Consider the following 19,010-nt stretch of genomic DNA (forward strand, 5'->3'; position numbering starts at 1 on the left):
AATTATTTAAGAGAGTGGACAATGGCTACTGAATAGCCATTGATCTAGCCAACGATGATATACAAATAAACCAACGACGAAGCATTCACATATTGTACAAAAACACTTGAATGCACAAACAATGAAATCTAAACCAAAAGAAATAGAATCTGAAAGAAAAAAGATAATTAAAACCTGAAACGAAAAGAAAAAATATTAACGCGGACCCCCCTAAGTCAAACCGACAACTGGCTCGAGCCTTCAGGCGGGCCCCTTATATAGCGGCGGCCGGCCGAAGATCGGCGAAAATTTCCGAACTTTACCGATTCCTTTAAAAGTTACATTTCCGCTGTAATAACTAATAATTTATTAACTTTTTTGACTTTTATCGTTAATATACGTTACAAACTATTTGTTATCAACAATTTTAATTTGCTATTGACAATAAATTTATTAATTTATTAGCTTTTTGTAAGTTACGAATACATTTTAATACAAATACGTTGCTTGTTTAAGTAGTAGCTAATAATTTATTAATTTCTTTACATGTATCGTTAATGTACGTTGCAAAATATTTGTTATTAACAATTTTAATTTGCTATTAACGATAAATTTATTAATTTATCAGCTTTTTGTATGTTACGAATACATTTTAACACAAATACGTTGTTTGTTTAAGTAATAGCTAATAATTTATTAACTTTTTTATTTTTATAGTTAATATACGTTGTAAAATATTTGTTATTAACAATAAATGTAGTAATTTATTAACTTTTTGCTAGTTATAGATACATTTTCACGCAAATACGTTATATATACTAGCAATAGCCTATAATTTAGTAATATTTCTACTTGTATTATAAATTTACGTTGTGACCAATTTGTTATTAGAAATAAGTGTAATAATTTTTACACTTTTGCAAATTATAGGTACATTTAAACATTAGTATGATATTGTTCAAGTAATAACCAATGAATTAATTCTTTTCTTGTATTATAAATTTACGCTATGAACAATTTATTATTAATAAAAAATTGGATTATTTATACATTTTTTATAACCTATAACTACATTCATACTTTGATCCCCTACATATAATTATTCCGAAACACAAATAATTATTATAATGAACACTGATAATGTCTGGATACTCTCATCTAACTTTTAAGAATGAGAACGAACCTCCTAAAATTTTTTCTTTTTATGTAATATTTCATTTTATCAAAAAAATCGTGCCTTTTCAGAAAAACTTACATTTTTCGGAAACTGAGTGTGATAAAGCAATTTCAATTACGAATATCGCAATAATGGAAATTGTAGATTAGAAAACAAGTTAAAATTCGTTGGACAGTGTTATTACTTCACCACCCACATACCCGGTTATTTTACAAGATAATTTATGCCACGATGCAACGGCTCGTATTGGAATGTAATTATATGAAGTATGCATTAACATTACTATGCCAAACGTTCGATCGAGCTTTCAGCATGCCGCGATTAATTCAGATAATGAGGATTCGCTGCGCAGGAACAGTTCGTACAAACCGGGGCGAACGTAACATCGATTTAATACGTCGAATTTAGCGGTGCCGCGCCTCCAGGTCGTGGCAATATCGTTTGTAAAGTTGATGGAACGCGATAATACCATAATCGGTGTTAATTCGGCAAATTCGATTCGGTCTTGTTAGCGTGGGAAAACGAACCACCGAGTTATTCGTCTCGTTGCCACATGAATTTTGCAAATGGCTATTGTACATCTATCTGAAAGATCTATCATCCACACTTTTTCCAAACTTTCTTTTCTTTCCAATTACAATCTTTTAATTCAATGAAAATTAAAATCTAGATTTCTACGAGATTATTTAAGTCGAACGAGATGATACTTAAAACCTGTGACGTAGAACAGGAAGTCATAAGTATGTAGTGTAGAAGATCAGTGAAATTTTCGTAATAAAATTCCTCGATCTATACTGCACTGCACCCTTTCTGTACAAGAACCTATCTAACTCCGAGTGAAACGTAAAAATCTCTTATCCATCTTCGCTTATCCCTCTCGCATATTAAACAGAACATAATTTTCGTGATTATCTTATAGCGACCGCTCGAAAGCACTTCCTGTACGACCTACTCCTCTCGTGCACTCGATAATTGTTTGCTTTCGTAAATCACTCTCTCAACTCGAATCCAAAACCCTTTCGAATCACTGTTTAGTCAGCTGAGACACGAGTCGAGTTCGTGGGGACATCGTCGAGCTGATGGTGCTTGCGGGTCAAGGCGAGGGTCTGCGACCCTAGTCGTTCTATGTACTTGCACGTTCATGACCGGAGGTATGGTCGTGCAATCCTGCAATCCATCCTACACTCCGCAATAGTTCCTCCTGGATACGGTGACTAGCATGTATTACAGATAATAAATTTTCTATCGATACGAGAGCTCTGCCTATCCATAGAGACAGATAACATTTCGCAACGTGTAAAGAGAAAACTGATCGTCGCTGTAACATACTAGATGACTAGTAGGGCCGCAGAACCTATGTATAAAACTGCCTTGTAAAGGTCTATCCATTGTAGGTAGATCGACGTTTCGTGGTCTATCTTTACATAGGTCTGCGAGCCAAGTGGAATTAGTACATGGTATTCTCGTTGATAACAGCTTGAATACCAAGACAGATATAATACACATCGGTTGGTTTGGACCTACGAGCCTGAATCTCGATACATAGCCACGCAAATTAATATAACGCAATTAACAATATTTATAGTATATGTGTAATTAAAAAATGTTTGATCAAAAGCTATAAAAATATTCCAACAATTTATTATAAACGTAACGTGAAAAATCAAGCTCCAATTTCCGGCGCTTACAAAACACGCTGATCTCGATAGAGGCAGGATTCCTTACCCCCCTGGTAGGAGCGAGATGAAACATTCTTCGAAAATGCATTTCCTGAACACAGATTACGAACCAGAGTAGTTAAGAGCAATGCATCCAGCTGCTCGATAATACACATAAACAGTACGCGCACAGCTTGCATTCTATTCCGGAAAAGCGAGGTCCTTGAACTCGATTCCTCGGCTGCATCTCGAGCTACCTGACCACGGGAGTCGTCCTTTATCCGTTCCTATGGCCGTATGCAAAGCGCGTCTCTAACGCACACGCACGCGCCCGTAATGTAAACAGGGAGTGGCCGAGCGTAGCGCACGAGCAGATTTTCCGCGAACTTCGACAACGAGATGTTCGATTTGCATGATATTGAATTTCGCGAGTTGATCGTCTGCGATCGGAGGAGTTTAGCTCGATGCAAAATGTGCAGCTACAATTTTTGTTCTTTTTCGGTCGTAGATCAGTATGCAATAGCTTTACGCAAAGAATAAGCTTTTCGAACAGCTTCGGAACAAACTATAATACTTTACAATAGTCACGGTGTTGCATTAACGAGTTCTTACAATTTTACTATGTTCCTGGGTGATGGTAACTCGAGTGCAATTAAATTTAACGAATTATAGACTTCGTTGAACGACACAGAGTGATTACAGAGATTTAAATCGATGCTGAGTGAATTAAATTACGCGGTGTTTCCAGAATTTTCTCGAGGCCAATTAGCCGAAGTACGCGAATCTTTCTAAACACCTTTTCCAAAGTTTCTAACTACTTTATAAGTTCCCAGCCGAACGAGAATGAATTCCACCAGCAGACACGATTGTTCGAAAAATTGAATTGGCCAATTACTTGGAAATCATTCTCTCGAACTACCACGACCGTGGAAACGTCACTTGTTTGCCGAGAAAACCAAGTTTTCGCGGAAAATTCATAACGATACGTGCACTCACTTGCGCGTGACGCGGAAATTTATCCGGTTGCTGATCTCGGAGGTGCGCGGTGAAAACGTTGGGAGAATCTCGCGTTAACGTCTGCAACTCTTCCGTGACTCGTTCTCGTCGACGAAAACGCGCATGAACCATTGCATAATTTCGCGTGATTACCCAGGAACCGTTGGTCGGGAATGATGCTCGTGCACGCCGCTAATCCTCTCGCGGGCTCGTGCCGTCGAACGAAAAATATCGATCCTGCGAAATTACGTGTTCCTGGCTGTCAAGAAGCATCGATCTGAAATAACTGGACGGAAAGGTTCTGAAAGTCGCGTGCGCGCGAACGCCGTGGAATCCTGTGAAAATGGGGATAACTGAATTCGGTTATTCTCGAAATTACACGACCAATTTGTAGAAAATTTCACGGGATACCAAGTAATTGAATCGGGTGTTTGAAAAATTGAATTTCTTCATCCTGTCCTCCAGCTACAGAGTGAAAATTCTGTGGAAGCTACCTATGTTCTCGTGTATTTGTATCTTGTATTCATATATTCCTTTTCATATTCGAAGCTTCGTTACTGAAATGAAATATTTTTCGATTAAAATGTTATCATCCAAAAGTCGATCAAAAAATGTTTGATATTTGTTATTATATTTACATGTCTGAATTAAATCTTTAATTGAGTTATGGAGGTTATCAAAACAAATGAACGAGGAATTTCAATCTATCGAAGCATCGCGTCTGTCGAATTATCATCTACGGAATCGTTTATAACCTATAAATAAGGATTAGCGCGCGACTGCTAATAGTTATGTAACAATGCTAGAAAATACAGGCACGAAATGAAGCATGGAAAATGTTCAGTCCTCGAGCTCGAAAGTTCGAGGATCGTATATCGACCGCAGTTATAAACCCGTATGGATCAAGAGATCGTATATCAATACGAATTTTATACAAACTATACGAGTCACGCGTAACCCTTGAAAGTTTTTCGCTTCCCTATTTGATGGTCGATCGAAAAATATATAAAAATCAAATTGGATTCCCTTCGATGTGTACTTTCCTACATCTTCGAAATGACACGTAAAATTCGACTTTGTACTAATTTTAACAACGAATAATTGTATATCACATACCAATTCCAGTTACAAATTTTACTTTAAAAAGAAGGTTATTAAAAGCTTGGAACAGCGTGAATACCTGAACAAAATTCAGTTTTTCCAACTTCGACATCGAAATGTTTTTCGTGCGGATAAATATGAGAAAGTCGACATCTCAATCACGAACGAAGTATCATCGAGATTGACAGCGAAGTGTGCATCGATCGATGCTTCTCGAACGGGTTGTATATTAGCCATTCTGTCAAAATTTGGTATTCATGGTCGTCGATGTTTTTCCACTACACTACGAGTTCGCTCGAATCGAACCTGACCTAACATAACTATCGCTGAACTCACTCAACAGTTTCGACCCATACTGAGCCACCCTAAATTGTTCTAATTCACTTGGACTAAATCGTTTTAGTTCTGGTTCTAACTTGCCCCGAAACCACTCTAATTGACACTATCACCGGTTAGACTAACGTAACTCGTTTCAACACAACCACGAGTGACGAAAAGCGTACTAAAAATCTACCTCGACTAACTCTAACCTGCTTCAACTCACGTACACTCCGCTCCATCTTTCGGTTAATCCCAATTCGCCACAACTCAATCTAACTTAAAACAACCTGCTGTAGTTTGCTTTATCTCTATCGCATGACTATCGACTTGCGAGAGACATCTTACGGTAATTGAATATTTAAAACGACAATGCGTTATGTCGATTATATCGATTATATTGATTATATCGATTATATTGTTTATATCGATTATATCGCTTATATCGATTATGTCGATTATACGTTTCAATCGATACATCATATATCATTATAGTTTACGATGTTATTACGGGTTATTACATATGTCGAGACGTAATATATGTATCCAATGCGAAATATCGATAAAAGCAGACGCACGAAGAAAAATCTCTATTCCGGAAAATAATTCAATACCAACGTGGATAGCCATGACATTTCGATCGGTCGTTTACAGCATATCGTGTACATTTAAAACTTCATAAAAGCAAATAAACGGAAAGCAGCTGCATTCCAATAGGCATAGACAATTCGAATAAAAACACCGGAGACGAAACACAGCTAACGAAACTCTCGTTTCCATATAACAATGATATGTATACGATGTTCGGTAACGAATTAACAATTTGCATATAAATACTACACGCAACTTCGCTGCACACAACCTCAAATAATAATCAGTTAATCGACTGGAGTTAATAATCGGAAATAAATTTACAGATAGTGTTTTGATGCATTTCGATGGTCTTTAAATTCATTGTATCGATCTGTATTCAGAAATGTATCGATAATGAAAACTCTCCCATTATCTTATTCAATACATTGGACGAATTGAGAAATATGAAACAATTGTAAGCTAACACAAGAATTAGTTATATATATATTAAATTTCTATCCTATTCCAAGTAAAACGAAAATTTCGATTATTAAAATTAAGAGAATAAGTTTTGAGCTAGAATTTTTAAACATTTAGTAAACTTAACTGATAATGTAGGTTTCTACCATTATGTTAATGATACCTTTTCAACTATTAACCAAAAATAATTACGTCACAGCTAATGAAGTTCTTTATTTCATTTAAACTGAACTCAAATCTGATGCCACCTTATATTATTTAATTCAAACTTATTTCAGCAATTTAGAAGCAATTTTATTACTCGAGCGTATGAAAAATTTCTCAACAAAACTATCGAGCCTTCGGTCAATATACTTACATTACCAAGCTGCCAACCCACCATATAGCGACACCAATCGTTTCTATTTTCTTTTGACTAGGCCTTCTTGGTTATCGAAGAGTCAACTGGAAATGCTGTATAAATTCACTGGCCGGTCATAGAAGCTGCCTGTCGATCCAGCAGAATGTGTCCAAGCGCTGAAACAACCGTGGTAAATTTCACAGATAGGCCAGGATGGCCGATCCTGTTTGCGCGCGTGGAGAAGAGGAAAAATATTCTGTTTCGTTGTCCGGTCGCCGGATAAAGCGGGACAACGATGTAACCTGTTGCTGAACAAGGAACGGAGAGTCACTTTATGTCCATCCACCTCGTAAAACGTAATGGTTAAGTGGCATGCAGATACGATCAGCACTGGCTAGAGAATGGACAGGCACCAACATACAAAGGAGCTGAGTTGACCGTCGCCAACCATGCGCGGCATTTTTGAACGTTTCGCATGAAAATTGCACGGTTCGAGCCATTTTCCTGTGGTGAGCTTAGAAATCCGCTTTACACGGGCTGTTTACGTCTTTAAGTTTCGTTGTAAGCTTCGTTATTTTATTAAGCTACAAAAGAGCCGAGGATAGACCAGGGATGGACCGAGGAGACATCAAATAAAACACTAGGTACTTTTTGTTTGCTTATGGAATTCTATTTATATTTAGATTTAAATAAAATTGGATTTAAAAGGAATTTTAAAAAAGAACAAAGAGTAGGAGGCAGAGAATATTAGAAATATTCGAAATGATCAGATACGCGACTTTCACACCTTTCTCGTAAAGAACACGAACGCATCGATTTGCCTCTCCCATCGAAGAGAACTTTTGTTTCGCGAGCACAACAATAACACATTGTAGAATCGAATGGTGATTCGTGAAAGGCTCTGGCATCATCCTCTCAAATGCCACGTATATACACTGCGGGGCTAATCAGAAAGAAGATCCTGGGAACCGCCCTTTTATCTTGTATTCTTTTTCGTTTCGCCTTCTTATTATCTTCATTTGCGTTACTTTACAATATACTATTACTTATTGTATTGTCTTTTGCAAATATTATTTAGCTCAGCTTCCTTTACAATATGAATAATTTAGAAAATATACTGAAGAAGGGTAAAATTAAGTACTAATTAATACAATTAATTAAATAAATAAATACTCTAAATTAAAAAATTAAAACGAAATAAGCAAATGTTCTTGCAATTCTAAATGACAATTACATTTGTCTCTTTTGGGTAAATCCTCCTAGTTGATTTTTCTGATATCGAGTTTCAGGATCATGTATCGACGATGCAGACAAGTATCCACAAAACAAGAACGTAACCAATCGGCACAAAAGGTCAGTGAATAAAAGGACCAAGTTCTTGGAAAAGGTATAACAGAAGGAAGAAACGAAAGAAAGAACGACATCCGAGATGATCGTACAGATTTGCGAGCACAACATTCACCAGGTCAAGCAAGGAGGAAGGCACCTGGTGGGGAGGGCCTTCTAGTTACCAAGGGGATTCTCGTCCTGACTCCTGGTTACAAGAAGGAGGAAAAGGAGGGATACGAACGATTGCGCAACAATGCACCGCCACCTGCACTCATTTCGTCACACAGCTTTAACCGGCTCGATAGTGGTTGGCCGGTTCGCATTACTTTCGCCAATTAAACCTGTGGACGGTCGTTGTTCAACTTGAATATGAAATTCCACGATTATTTGAAATTCCAGTCCAATGAATACGTCAACGATCGCCTAAAGGAAATCTAACTGCGACCCGGCATAAAGAGTGCATTAAATGTATTTGCAACAATAATACATTACCCGTGAATAGAAAAAGAAAATGCTAAATTTTATAGTCATAATGCATCTAATAATAGTATCAACTGTATTCCTGATTTCGTGATAACAATACAATAAAAAGACATTCTTTAAATATAAGTATACGTTAATACGTTAAGTATAAATTTATCACACGGATACAGGAATTGAATACCAAACACAAATGAAATATTACATGATTTTCAATTATTTTAACCTTTTAATATGCGATATTCTTTTAAAAAGGAATACGTAAGACGAATTTATATCAATTTGTTCGTTACCCCTTAAATCATTTGTAGACTAATCTCGATATTTTTAAATTTATTGAATATAATATTGATACTTATGACATGACGTCGATTATTCGAATCAAATATGCTAGTAAGAGTATTTTCGTTACATAATGTTTCTTAAATAAATTTTATATCATATATATTTATTTTATAGTTCCTGTTAATAAGAACGAGAAGAATACACAACTTCAAGAAACAGATAAAGAAATTTTAATAAATATTAATTGCCCACTTCAATTAATATTAAATTATATTCGAAATATAATAGGACTAGATGATACAGGTAAGCAGAATACATATCTAGTATTTCCTCTGTTTATTTTTTCGATAACTATAATAAAACATTTATAGCTGAATTTGATTTATGTGATGAAATTAACTGTCAATTAAGAAAAGTTTTCTTTTTTGAACCACATACATCTGGTATTAATGTTTTTCAAGTGGATTTAACATACCTAATAGTTACATTTGAACGTAAGTTTTAAATATTATATAAAATATTATTTTTATTAAATGTTACTTGTACAGGAGATATAAATGGTCAAATGATAAATATCACACTACTTCTTACTGGAAAAGCAGCAAAGAGATGCACTGATATACTGATAAAGTTTCATACATCATTTAAAAAAAACTCATCTACTAAATCTTCTCTAAAAAGAGACAATAATACACACAGAATGGCATAATTGTATCTATAATAAAGGTACTTAATCATATTACAAAATTTTTGTTTACTTTAAACATATACTACAGTAATCTGAAAATACTATGTACAAAATTTTAGAAAATATTATTACAGAATTTTTACAAAAGATCTTTATTCAACTCCTTAAATGTTTCTTCCTTATCATTAAAAAATTTTCTATTATTTTCTATTCCTGCCGTAACAAACTTCTTCGCTCCTGTAACTCCTTCTTCAAATACTAAATGTGATGCATTGTCTTTCTCAAATTGTATAGCTTCCTTAAATTGTTTAGCAGAAAATGTAGCATAATGTGCAGAAGCACGATCTGCAAGCAATGTTCTTTGGGGAAACTTTACAAGTGATATTGCAACTTTGACTGCCTCTCCTAATACTATAAACAAAGAAGATGCACATATCTTGTCATACAAATATATAGATATAACAAAATAATATTTATTATTTCAAGATAGATCATACCATTACCAGTTTCTGTATGACAATTAATTAAACCCCATGAAAATGCTTCATTTGCATTAATATGTCGACCAGTTAAGATTAAATCCATTGCTCGTGAATAACCAATTAAAGCAGGTAATCGAACAGTACCACCACATAATATAGGAATCCCAAACTTTCTATTTGCAAATCCTAATACTGCAGTGTTTTCCATTATTCTTAGATCACACATTAAAGCAAGTTCAAAGCCTACTCCTAGAGCATATCCATTTATAGCAGCTATTAGAGGTTTTTTACTTAATTCAATTCTATTAGCCTATAAACAATTTATATTATAAAAATCAATACAACAGTTATTTAATATCATGTATAATATAAACTTTATAGATATTTAATTTACCAATGGCCCAAACTGTGGTAAAATTTCTTCATTTTTTCCATTGTACTGAGCAATTTCTGTAAGATCATAACCACTACAGAAATTTCCACTGAAACCATGAAGTACACCAACTACAGAGTTTTCGTCATTTTCAAATTTATCTAATTCATCTATTAGTTCTTGTGCAGCTGCAACATTTAGAGCATTCTTTGTTTCAGGTCGGTTTATACCAATTATAGAAACACCTTTGATATGTTGTACTACAATACTTTTATCTAAAATAATGTGCAATCATAATTATCTGTTATTATAATATATATAATTTATTTCACATTTTATAAAATATAAAATACTACATGATATTATAAATAAAAAATAACTACGCTTTTGCTTTTTTTCAGTTTCTATATTTATGAACGGTTTAGAGGTTAAACATCTGGTTGGGTAACGTTTATAACATAGATGGACTATTTCTGATAATCTGTTTAAAAGATACATTATTTCAAATTACTCAAAAAATTCTATAAGTTTCAAAATGAATTTTTTGATTGACACGAAACAACAAAATATATTTTTTATTCCTTCGCACAGTTCAATACTTAAATTCTTACATCTTATTAAACAATAAATTAGAAAATGACAGTGTGCATTTCCATAGCAATGTAATTCTGTATTGAACACTAAGGCATATTCATATATTGAAAGTTGACAAAACGATTGTCGATGTAAACGTATCTTAAGATACATGCCTAACCAAGGTTTTATAAATGTCAAAATAATTTGTATGTTTTTCCTTCAAAAAGTAGTTGTTTAAATAAAAATTATTATTTCTGATTTTTTATAAGTATCAAAAAGTGTAAAGTAAAATATCAAAAACGGCTTTAAAAATGGAAGATTTACAAAAATTGGAAGAGGATGTTAAGGCAAGGGCAACAAAATATGGATGTAATTTGTTGCAACGACCAGGTCAATTGGAAAAGATTGAAATCTATAAACGTAGAATAGGCCGAAAGAAAGCTTCTGTAGAAACTATGCTTAAAACTGCAATGCAAAGTCAATTAGATGGAGTTCGCGTAGGTTTTGAGCAACTCCAAAGTTCTTTAGAGAGTATTGTTTCTGTGAAGCAGGATTTAAATGATATCAGTGAATTATTTAGTAAAATTCCAGAACTTAGTGCAAAATTACAAGTTGTTCAGGAAGAAAATATGCGTCACTCACAATACGTTACTGCTAAAGAAAATTTAAAGCATACATTTACTTTACCAGAAAGCGTTGAAATGACTAAGCAATGGATCAATCAAGGAAATCTTTTATATGCACATCAAATCATTATGGACCTTGAAAATTCAAGGGATGATTTATTATATGAACTTCATAAACTTCCAAATCAATCACCAGCTGATACTGTCATGTTGAAAGCTTATTTAGAGGATGTTGAAATGCTTTCACAGCTTATGGAAAAGCAAATTAGATTAGTGTTAAGTCGTACATTAAACACAGTAAGGAAAGAACCTACTGTTATAGTAACAGCATTAAGAATTATAGAACGAGAAGAAAAAGCAGATCATTTTGCTATTCAAAGACATAAACAAAGTGGATTTATGCCACCAGGAAGACCTAAAAAGTGGAAAGATATGGCAATGAAAGTTTTGGAAAAATCCGTAGCCAATAGAATTGAAGGAACTCATGTTGAGGAAAGAGTAGATAATAAAATGTGGCTAGTTCGATATTTAGAATTTACAAGACTCTTAATCTTGGAAGATCTAAGAGTTGTTAAAACACTTTGTGAACCATGTTTTCCACCTTGGTATAATATTGTAAGAACTTTTGTTAAAATGTATCATACAAGTTTATCATTACATTTGAAAGACATAATTGCAAATGGCTTGGAAGGAAATGAATATGTATCTTTATTATCATGGATTATGAATACATATACTGGTCCAGAATTAATGCAACACCCTGAATTAAATATTGATACAAGTGATATAGGCCCTTTATTGAGTCCTGAAATTATAAATGATCTTCAAGAAAAATATTTGAAGAACATGTGCCAAAATTATGAGGATTGGATGAAGAAAACTTTGAATACTGAAAAAGTTGACTGGTGGAGTGGTGTATTACCAGAAGGAAGTACTCAAGAAGCATATTATCACACAGCAGCACCTGTGATTATATTTCAAATGATTGATCAAAATCTTCAAGTTACAAAAACAATTAGCACTGAATTAACAGCACAAGCTATAGTTCTATGCATTGAACAAGTAATTAAGTATGGATTTATGTACAAACAAGCCATATTGGAATTTAAAAACAAACATTTTGAGGATAGAAGTCAAGTACCTTATTTTACACATCATATGATTACAATTGTTAATAATTGCATACAATTTACAGAATTAGCACAGCAAATGAAACAGTTGCATTGGGTTCCTAATACTAGTGGAGATGCAACTGTTAAATTTGAAAATTTGTTATCAAATTATCAACAATTACGAAATGAAGCAGCAGCTATATTACTAGAAGAATCTTTCTTAGATTTAGAATTACAATTTCAAGATTTGATTACTCCCAAGTGGTTATCATCTCCTATTCCAGTAGAAACCATTTGTGTAACTTTAGAAGATTATTTTCAAGATTATAATCACTTGTGCCCAAAAAATTTTGATTATGTTATAACAGAAGCACAAAATCTCATTGCAAAACGTTATATTTCTGCAATGTTACAAAGAAAAATATCCTTAAAAACATATGATGAATGTTTAACATGTACATCAAAAATAATGACAGAAGCAGATAAACTAAAAAATTTCTTTGATAGAATTGCTCCAAAAGTAGGAAATTTTAATTCTCCTTTTGAAATAATTAAACGTCTTGCCGAAGTACTGCGTTGCGAAGATTCGGAAATTCTTTCTCTTGATTTACATTCCTTAGTTGAAAAATATCCAGATATGACTGAAGATCATTTAGTCAGGTTACTAGGTCTTAGAGGTGATATTTCTCGTAGTGAGGCAAGGGAGAAAGTTTCATACATTTTAGAAGCTCAGCGTAATCGTAAAGCACCACAGTCTACTGCACATAGTATATTTAAACAAATAGTTATACAGGATAGTTTTCTCAGTTGGAAACCTTAAAATTTAAAAATAAATTCCAAAAAAAATGCATTATAAATTATTTTTTACATATCACCAACTAAAAGGATATAAATGGTACATTGTACTTATGTATCAAAGTAAATTAAATATTCTATACATTATAGATAGAAATTGCTAATTATCTTAATATATTATCATTATATTGTAAATAGTTAAATCATTCTTTAATTAAGTTAAAGTAAATTTTTTCATAAAAGAATAACTTATTATCATTAAAAGATGCAAATAAATATTGTATAATAATATAATAATATTTATAAGGTTTGTACATACATACATGTTGCATATATGTATACATTGTATGATCCATGGCTAAAATTTTTGTTTATTTATTTGTAACTTGAATATAATATAAATGATACAATAATCAACTCACTGCCTTGGTAACTATTTATGTATACTTATGACTTGTATGAAATTATTAGTAAAAGCTTCAAAATAATAACACAAGTTAGAAACTAAAATAAATAAAATATAATATGGAAGATATAGAAGATAAATATTTATTTAACAGATGTCCCAAAAAATTTTGTATGTGACAATGTTAAAACAATTTACTTATAAATAGAGGTAATAATAAAATATGAGTGATTAAAGCAATGTTAAAAATTTAGTATTAAAAAAAAATTGATATTGTAAATGAAAAGTAAATTAATGTAAATGAAATCTGTTGAAATCGAGGTGAAATCTAATACAATAAATAATTCTTAATTTAATGTTTATTTTTTTAATTAAATGCTTAATATCTAATATAATTAAAAAAAAAAAGACAAAAATATTGTATATGAAAAATAATTTATCGATAACAAATGTAAATGAATGTTTTCCATATGTACATTAGTATTACCATAGTACATGTATAATTAAAATAATGTGGCTATAGTTTATTGGGAAACATATTTTTTTTTTATTTATTGTATAGACAAATAAAATATATCAAATACATTTCGAAAACCTGAAAGTAACATTATTTTTGATTTACCACATCGATATATAATAATTAATACCATTACATAATTACTATCTTAAGATTTTTGCGAAACCAGTTTAATTCACATCTGAATCTTAATATGTGCAATTCATTCCAGATTTCAAAATCTAAAAAATATCTTTTAAAAACTAGAATGCGTTTACAATATCTAAATCTATTGAAATCGTCTTTTTGCAAAAATCTTATTTATAATTTTAACAAAAAATGAGTAAATAATAAAAGAATATCAAAATAATTATATTAATTCATTGATTATAAGATAAAAAAATTTAATTTATAAATTGTAAATGAAGTCAGAAGGATGAAGTAGTTTGTTTTGCAGTATCACAGGTTCTACATAAACAGCTTACCTTTGGATCGTTGTGTAAAGCACATGATCGCTATTAATACTATAAAAAATAGAATTTTCAATTATAACAATTAGAAATTTTATATAAATATAAGCTTTTAACTATTTATTTATATTTCCATTTCGCTGATTATGATCATCGTAAATACAAAAATTTTAATTGCTGTAAATTTTAAAAAGCGGGAATATTGAATGGAATAGTATTATACACCATTTTAATATATAACAAATTATATGTTTCGGAATTTTATTGTAACTTTTTAATTTTATTTATCTATTATAATATTTTGTATAATTTATAGATTTTCTTAACATTACTATATTTACCATAAGCATATATTTGTGTCTCTCTTTTACATTAGTGTCTCTGATATCGGCACTGACCACTTCACTTGGATGTTACTGTCGTTAAGCTTAAATGTAGTTTCACTGAAATTGTTATTAATTATCTAATAAATACAGACAATCAAGGAAATTTTTCCATTTTTTTATTGTTTTTTGAGTGATAATAAAAAATATATAAAAGATGCCGCGTATTATGATAAAAGGTGGTGTTTGGCGTAATACTGAGGTAGGCATTCTTTCTAACCTGTATTTACATTTTCATTATTAAAAATGATTTTTTCTATAAATATCTTACTTCTAAAGGATGAGATTTTGAAAGCTGCTGTTATGAAATATGGCAAAAATCAATGGAGCCGAATAGCATCCCTTTTACACAGAAAGTCTGCTAAACAATGTAAAGCACGTTGGTTTGAATGGTTAGATCCAAGCATCAAGAAAACAGAATGGAGTAGAGAAGAAGATGAGAAACTTCTTCACCTTGCAAAATTGATGCCTACACAATGGAGAACAATTGCTCCAATTATAGGACGTACAGCTGCGCAATGCTTAGAACGTTATGAATATTTACTGTGGGTTAAATATGTTTTATAAATGTAAATTAGTTTTAATGTAAGTGAGTTTCACATATTATTTTTATATTAGGGATCAAGCTCAAAAAAAAGAAGAGGGAGATGATGCTGCAGATGATCCTCGCAAATTAAAACCAGGAGAAATTGATCCTAATCCTGAAACAAAACCAGCCAGGCCTGATCCTAAAGATATGGATGAAGATGGTAGGATTTCTATTTTATAAACCGTTATTTTGTATTATATGTAACAATAATAAAATTAGTAATTTTCAGAGTTGGAAATGTTGTCTGAGGCACGTGCCAGGCTTGCAAATACACAGGGTAAAAAGGCAAAACGTAAAGCTAGAGAAAAACAGTTGGAAGAAGCTCGTAGACTTGCTGCTCTCCAAAAACGTAGAGAGTTGAGAGCTGCTGGTATTACTGTATCACAAAAAAATAAACGTAAACGTGGAGTTAATTACAATTCTGAAATTCCATTTGAAAAGCGACCAGCACCTGGATTTTATGATACATCTAATGAGCATGTAGATCCACTTGCCATTGATTTTTCAAAAATGAGGCAACAACATTTAGATGGAGAATTAAGACAAGAAAAAGAAGAAATGGAACGTAGAAAAGACAAACAAAAATTAAAACAACGTAAAGAAAATGATATCCCAATGGGAATGTTAAATAATGAAGAGCCAATAAAAAAAAGAAGTAAACTTGTTTTACCCGAGCCACAGATATCTGATCAAGAATTACAACAAGTAGTGAAACTTGGTCGAGCATCAGAGGTATATTATCATAGTTCACATATTTCATTATTTTTGCTAAATATATAATGATATAAATTTTATGATATTTAATAGGTTGCTCGTGAAGTTGCAACAGAAAGTGGTATCACATTATCAGATAGTTTATTAGCTGATTATTCTTTACCCACCAATGCAGCTGTAACTCCACGTACTCCAGCTGCTGCAGATAGGATTCTGCAAGAAGCTCAAAATGTTATGGCTCTTACTCATGTTGATACTCCTTTAAAAGGTTGGTGTTACTTTATCTAAAAAAAAAAAAATATTCAAAATATAAATTATTTGCTTTATTTTTCGTAAAGGTGGACTAAATACTCCACTAAATAATTCTGATTTCACTGGCGTCGTGCCTTCTACGAATGCTGTGGCAACTCCAAATACAATTCTGGCTACACCATTTCGTTCGCAACGTAGCGATGGTACACCAGTTAATTCATTTAGTACACCAGCATCTACACGAACACAAAACGGAGTTCTAGCAGCTACACCGGTTCGCGATAAACTCAGTATTAACCCAGATGAAAATATGGATGGATCGGAAACTCCGCTACTTCAAAAACAAGTAAAAGAACAATTACGTGCCGGATTGAATGCGCTTCCAATACCACGCAATGATTATGAAATAGTAGTTCCTGAAGGAGAAACAAAAGATGAAGATATTACTTCAACCACAACGGAAATTGTAGAGGATCAAGCCGATATAGATGCTAGACAACAGCAAGAATTAGTAGAACAAAGTATATATTAAATTTATGCTGAATATGAACGTACTAGGAATTATTTATACATTAATGTCGCATTATATTTTTCAGAAAAAAAGGAATTATCTAGGAGATCACAAGTTATACAACGAGATTTACCACGACCAGTTGATGTAAATATGAATATTTTAAGGCCATTTATGGATACTCCATTAACAGATTTGCAAAGGGTATGATCATATAACTGCTGAATATATAATATATTTATATGGCAATCATATAACAATTGTTAGTAAATATATCATTTTAGGCAGAAGAACTAATTAAAAGAGAAATGATCACAATGCTTCAATATGATTCTCTACAAAATCCAGTACAACAAAATCGTAAAGGTTCCTCAAATTCAGTAGCTCAAGCACAATCTTACTTAGAACAACATCCATATGTCAATTTTGAAAAAGAAGAGCTTGCTGCTGTAAGTTAATTTTATTACTCAATTCTAAATTTATTTTCATTGTTTATTTCAACGAACATTACGTACAGGCCAAGAAACTTTTAGTTGACGAAATGGGAGTAGTAAAAGAAGGTATGGCACATGGAGAATTAAGTTTGGATTCCTATACAACTGTATGGGAAGAATGTTTATCCCAGGTATTGTCATATCTTTTATAGATAAAGCTTCAGAATTTTTTTACTTTATAAAGATATTTATTTGTTAATATTTTTTATTAGATATTATATCTGGAAACGCAAAAACGGTACACGCGAGCAACGTTAGCTTCCAAAAAAGATAGGGTAGAAGCATGCGAAAGAAAATTAGAAGAAAATCGTATGCATATGACTGGAGAAGCTAAACGAGCAGCGAGGATGGAAAAAAAATTAAAAGTTCTTACTGGAGGTTACCAAGTAAATATTTCTATTTTTAATACAAAAAATATTTATTAAAATGCAAATAATTGACATCAATATACAAATTTTCTTTATTGTAGACTAGAGCACAAGTGTTAACAAAACAATTGCATGATTTATGGGAACAAATAGAACAAGCACATTTAGAACTTTCAACGTTCAAATTTTTACAAACACAAGAAGAAGCAGCTGTACCGAGACGAGTGAATGCACTCATGGAAGACGTTAACAGACAAACAGATCGAGAACGCGTATTGCAAGTGCGGTATGCACAGTTACAAGATCAATTGCAACAATGTTAAATATTTTCCAAATGACTTATTGTAATATATTATACCTCAAATATTGTACACGTTTTGTGAAATATAAAAAATTAATTTCTATACAAATTCACTAAAAGAGTAATTCAAGCAAATAAAAATTTTCGAAGATCTCAATTTTTTATAATAAAAAGCCACTTATTTTGAATTATGCATAACTGACAATTTAACTCACCAGAACTAAGAAAATTTAATGTGAATATAATTTATTGTATGCAAAAATTAACATTATAGAATAGTTGTTAAATGAAAGAAACAAAAATTGTAAAATCTACATTTATGATTATCTTAGCAGTAATTTTAATAGTCTATTGAAAAAGTTACATATATTTACAATTTACGATTTATACTAAAATGCAATTTGTTTAAAAATTGTGAGTATAAAAATGATTAATAATGATACGTAATGTAACTGTTTCCGTATATTTCGAATTATATAATGACAATATGATATTGTATTAAAAACCGTAATTTTCTAATGATGAATTTATTGAAAATTAAAATTTGTTGTTAATTTAGAAAAATAAGAATATAATTACTTACATTTTTATGTTGTGTGTGATTGTGCGTAACAAAGTAATGCAACAGAAAAAAGAAAAAAGTTAAGAATTATTTCGA

At 31.9% G+C, this 19,010-nt stretch overlaps 3 protein-coding genes across 3 annotated transcripts; 2 read left to right on the forward strand and 1 right to left on the reverse strand.

Moving 5' to 3' along the window:
- Positions 1 to 9,543: 9,543 nt before the first annotated feature.
- Positions 9,544 to 10,787, reverse strand: LOC108553332 (short-chain-enoyl-CoA hydratase). Its single transcript, XM_017908200.1, has 4 exons — positions 10,643 to 10,787; positions 10,281 to 10,534; positions 9,902 to 10,196; positions 9,544 to 9,815 (listed from the first exon to the last, which is right to left on the reverse strand). The coding sequence occupies exons 1-4, from the start codon at positions 10,755 to 10,757 to the stop codon at positions 9,544 to 9,546; spliced, it is 936 nt and encodes a 311-aa protein (XP_017763689.1). The 5' UTR covers positions 10,758 to 10,787.
- A 323-nt stretch (positions 10,788 to 11,110) lies between these two features.
- Sec6 (Exocyst complex component Sec6) lies at positions 11,111 to 13,442 on the forward strand. The gene has a single exon (XM_017908201.1). It carries the CDS (start codon positions 11,147 to 11,149, stop codon positions 13,391 to 13,393), a length of 2,247 nt encoding a protein of 748 aa, XP_017763690.1. The 5' UTR covers positions 11,111 to 11,146; the 3' UTR covers positions 13,394 to 13,442.
- A 1,720-nt stretch (positions 13,443 to 15,162) lies between these two features.
- Cdc5 (cell division cycle protein 21) lies at positions 15,163 to 18,521 on the forward strand. Its single transcript, XM_017908188.1, has 11 exons — positions 15,163 to 15,325; positions 15,403 to 15,668; positions 15,742 to 15,872; positions 15,942 to 16,444; positions 16,520 to 16,694; positions 16,765 to 17,199; positions 17,275 to 17,393; positions 17,474 to 17,638; positions 17,707 to 17,814; positions 17,896 to 18,069; positions 18,153 to 18,521. The coding sequence occupies exons 1-11, from the start codon at positions 15,281 to 15,283 to the stop codon at positions 18,372 to 18,374; spliced, it is 2,343 nt and encodes a 780-aa protein (XP_017763677.1). The 5' UTR covers positions 15,163 to 15,280; the 3' UTR covers positions 18,375 to 18,521.
- The last annotated feature ends 489 nt before the right edge of the window (positions 18,522 to 19,010 follow it).

Source organism: Eufriesea mexicana, unplaced genomic scaffold, assembly GCF_001483705.2.
Source record: "Eufriesea mexicana isolate 0111107269 unplaced genomic scaffold, ASM148370v2 scaffold10239, whole genome shotgun sequence".
NCBI classification, from domain to species: domain Eukaryota; kingdom Metazoa; phylum Arthropoda; class Insecta; order Hymenoptera; family Apidae; genus Eufriesea; species Eufriesea mexicana.

What these genes read in the sequence shown, in the direction of transcription:
- LOC108553332 (XM_017908200.1), bottom strand. Translation starts at nt 10,757, where the DNA reads ATGTATCTTTTAAACAGATTATCAGAAATAGTCCATCTATGTTATAAA. An exon ending in TACCACAGTTTGGGCCATTG is followed by an intron (nt 10,197 to 10,280) that starts GTAAATTAAATA and finishes AATTGTTTATAG; the next exon opens with GCTAATAGAATTGAATTAAG. An exon ending in TCATACAGAAACTGGTAATG is followed by an intron (nt 9,816 to 9,901) that starts GTATGATCTATC and finishes CTTTGTTTATAG; the next exon opens with TATTAGGAGAGGCAGTCAAA.
- Sec6 (XM_017908201.1), top strand. Translation starts at nt 11,147, where the DNA reads ATGGAAGATTTACAAAAATTGGAAGAGGATGTTAAGGCAAGGGCAACA.
- Cdc5 (XM_017908188.1), top strand. Translation starts at nt 15,281, where the DNA reads ATGCCGCGTATTATGATAAAAGGTGGTGTTTGGCGTAATACTGAG. An exon ending in GCAAGAATTAGTAGAACAAA is followed by an intron (nt 17,200 to 17,274) that starts GTATATATTAAA and finishes TATATTTTTCAG; the next exon opens with AAAAAAAGGAATTATCTAGG. An exon ending in TTCTTACTGGAGGTTACCAA is followed by an intron (nt 18,070 to 18,152) that starts GTAAATATTTCT and finishes TCTTTATTGTAG; the next exon opens with ACTAGAGCACAAGTGTTAAC.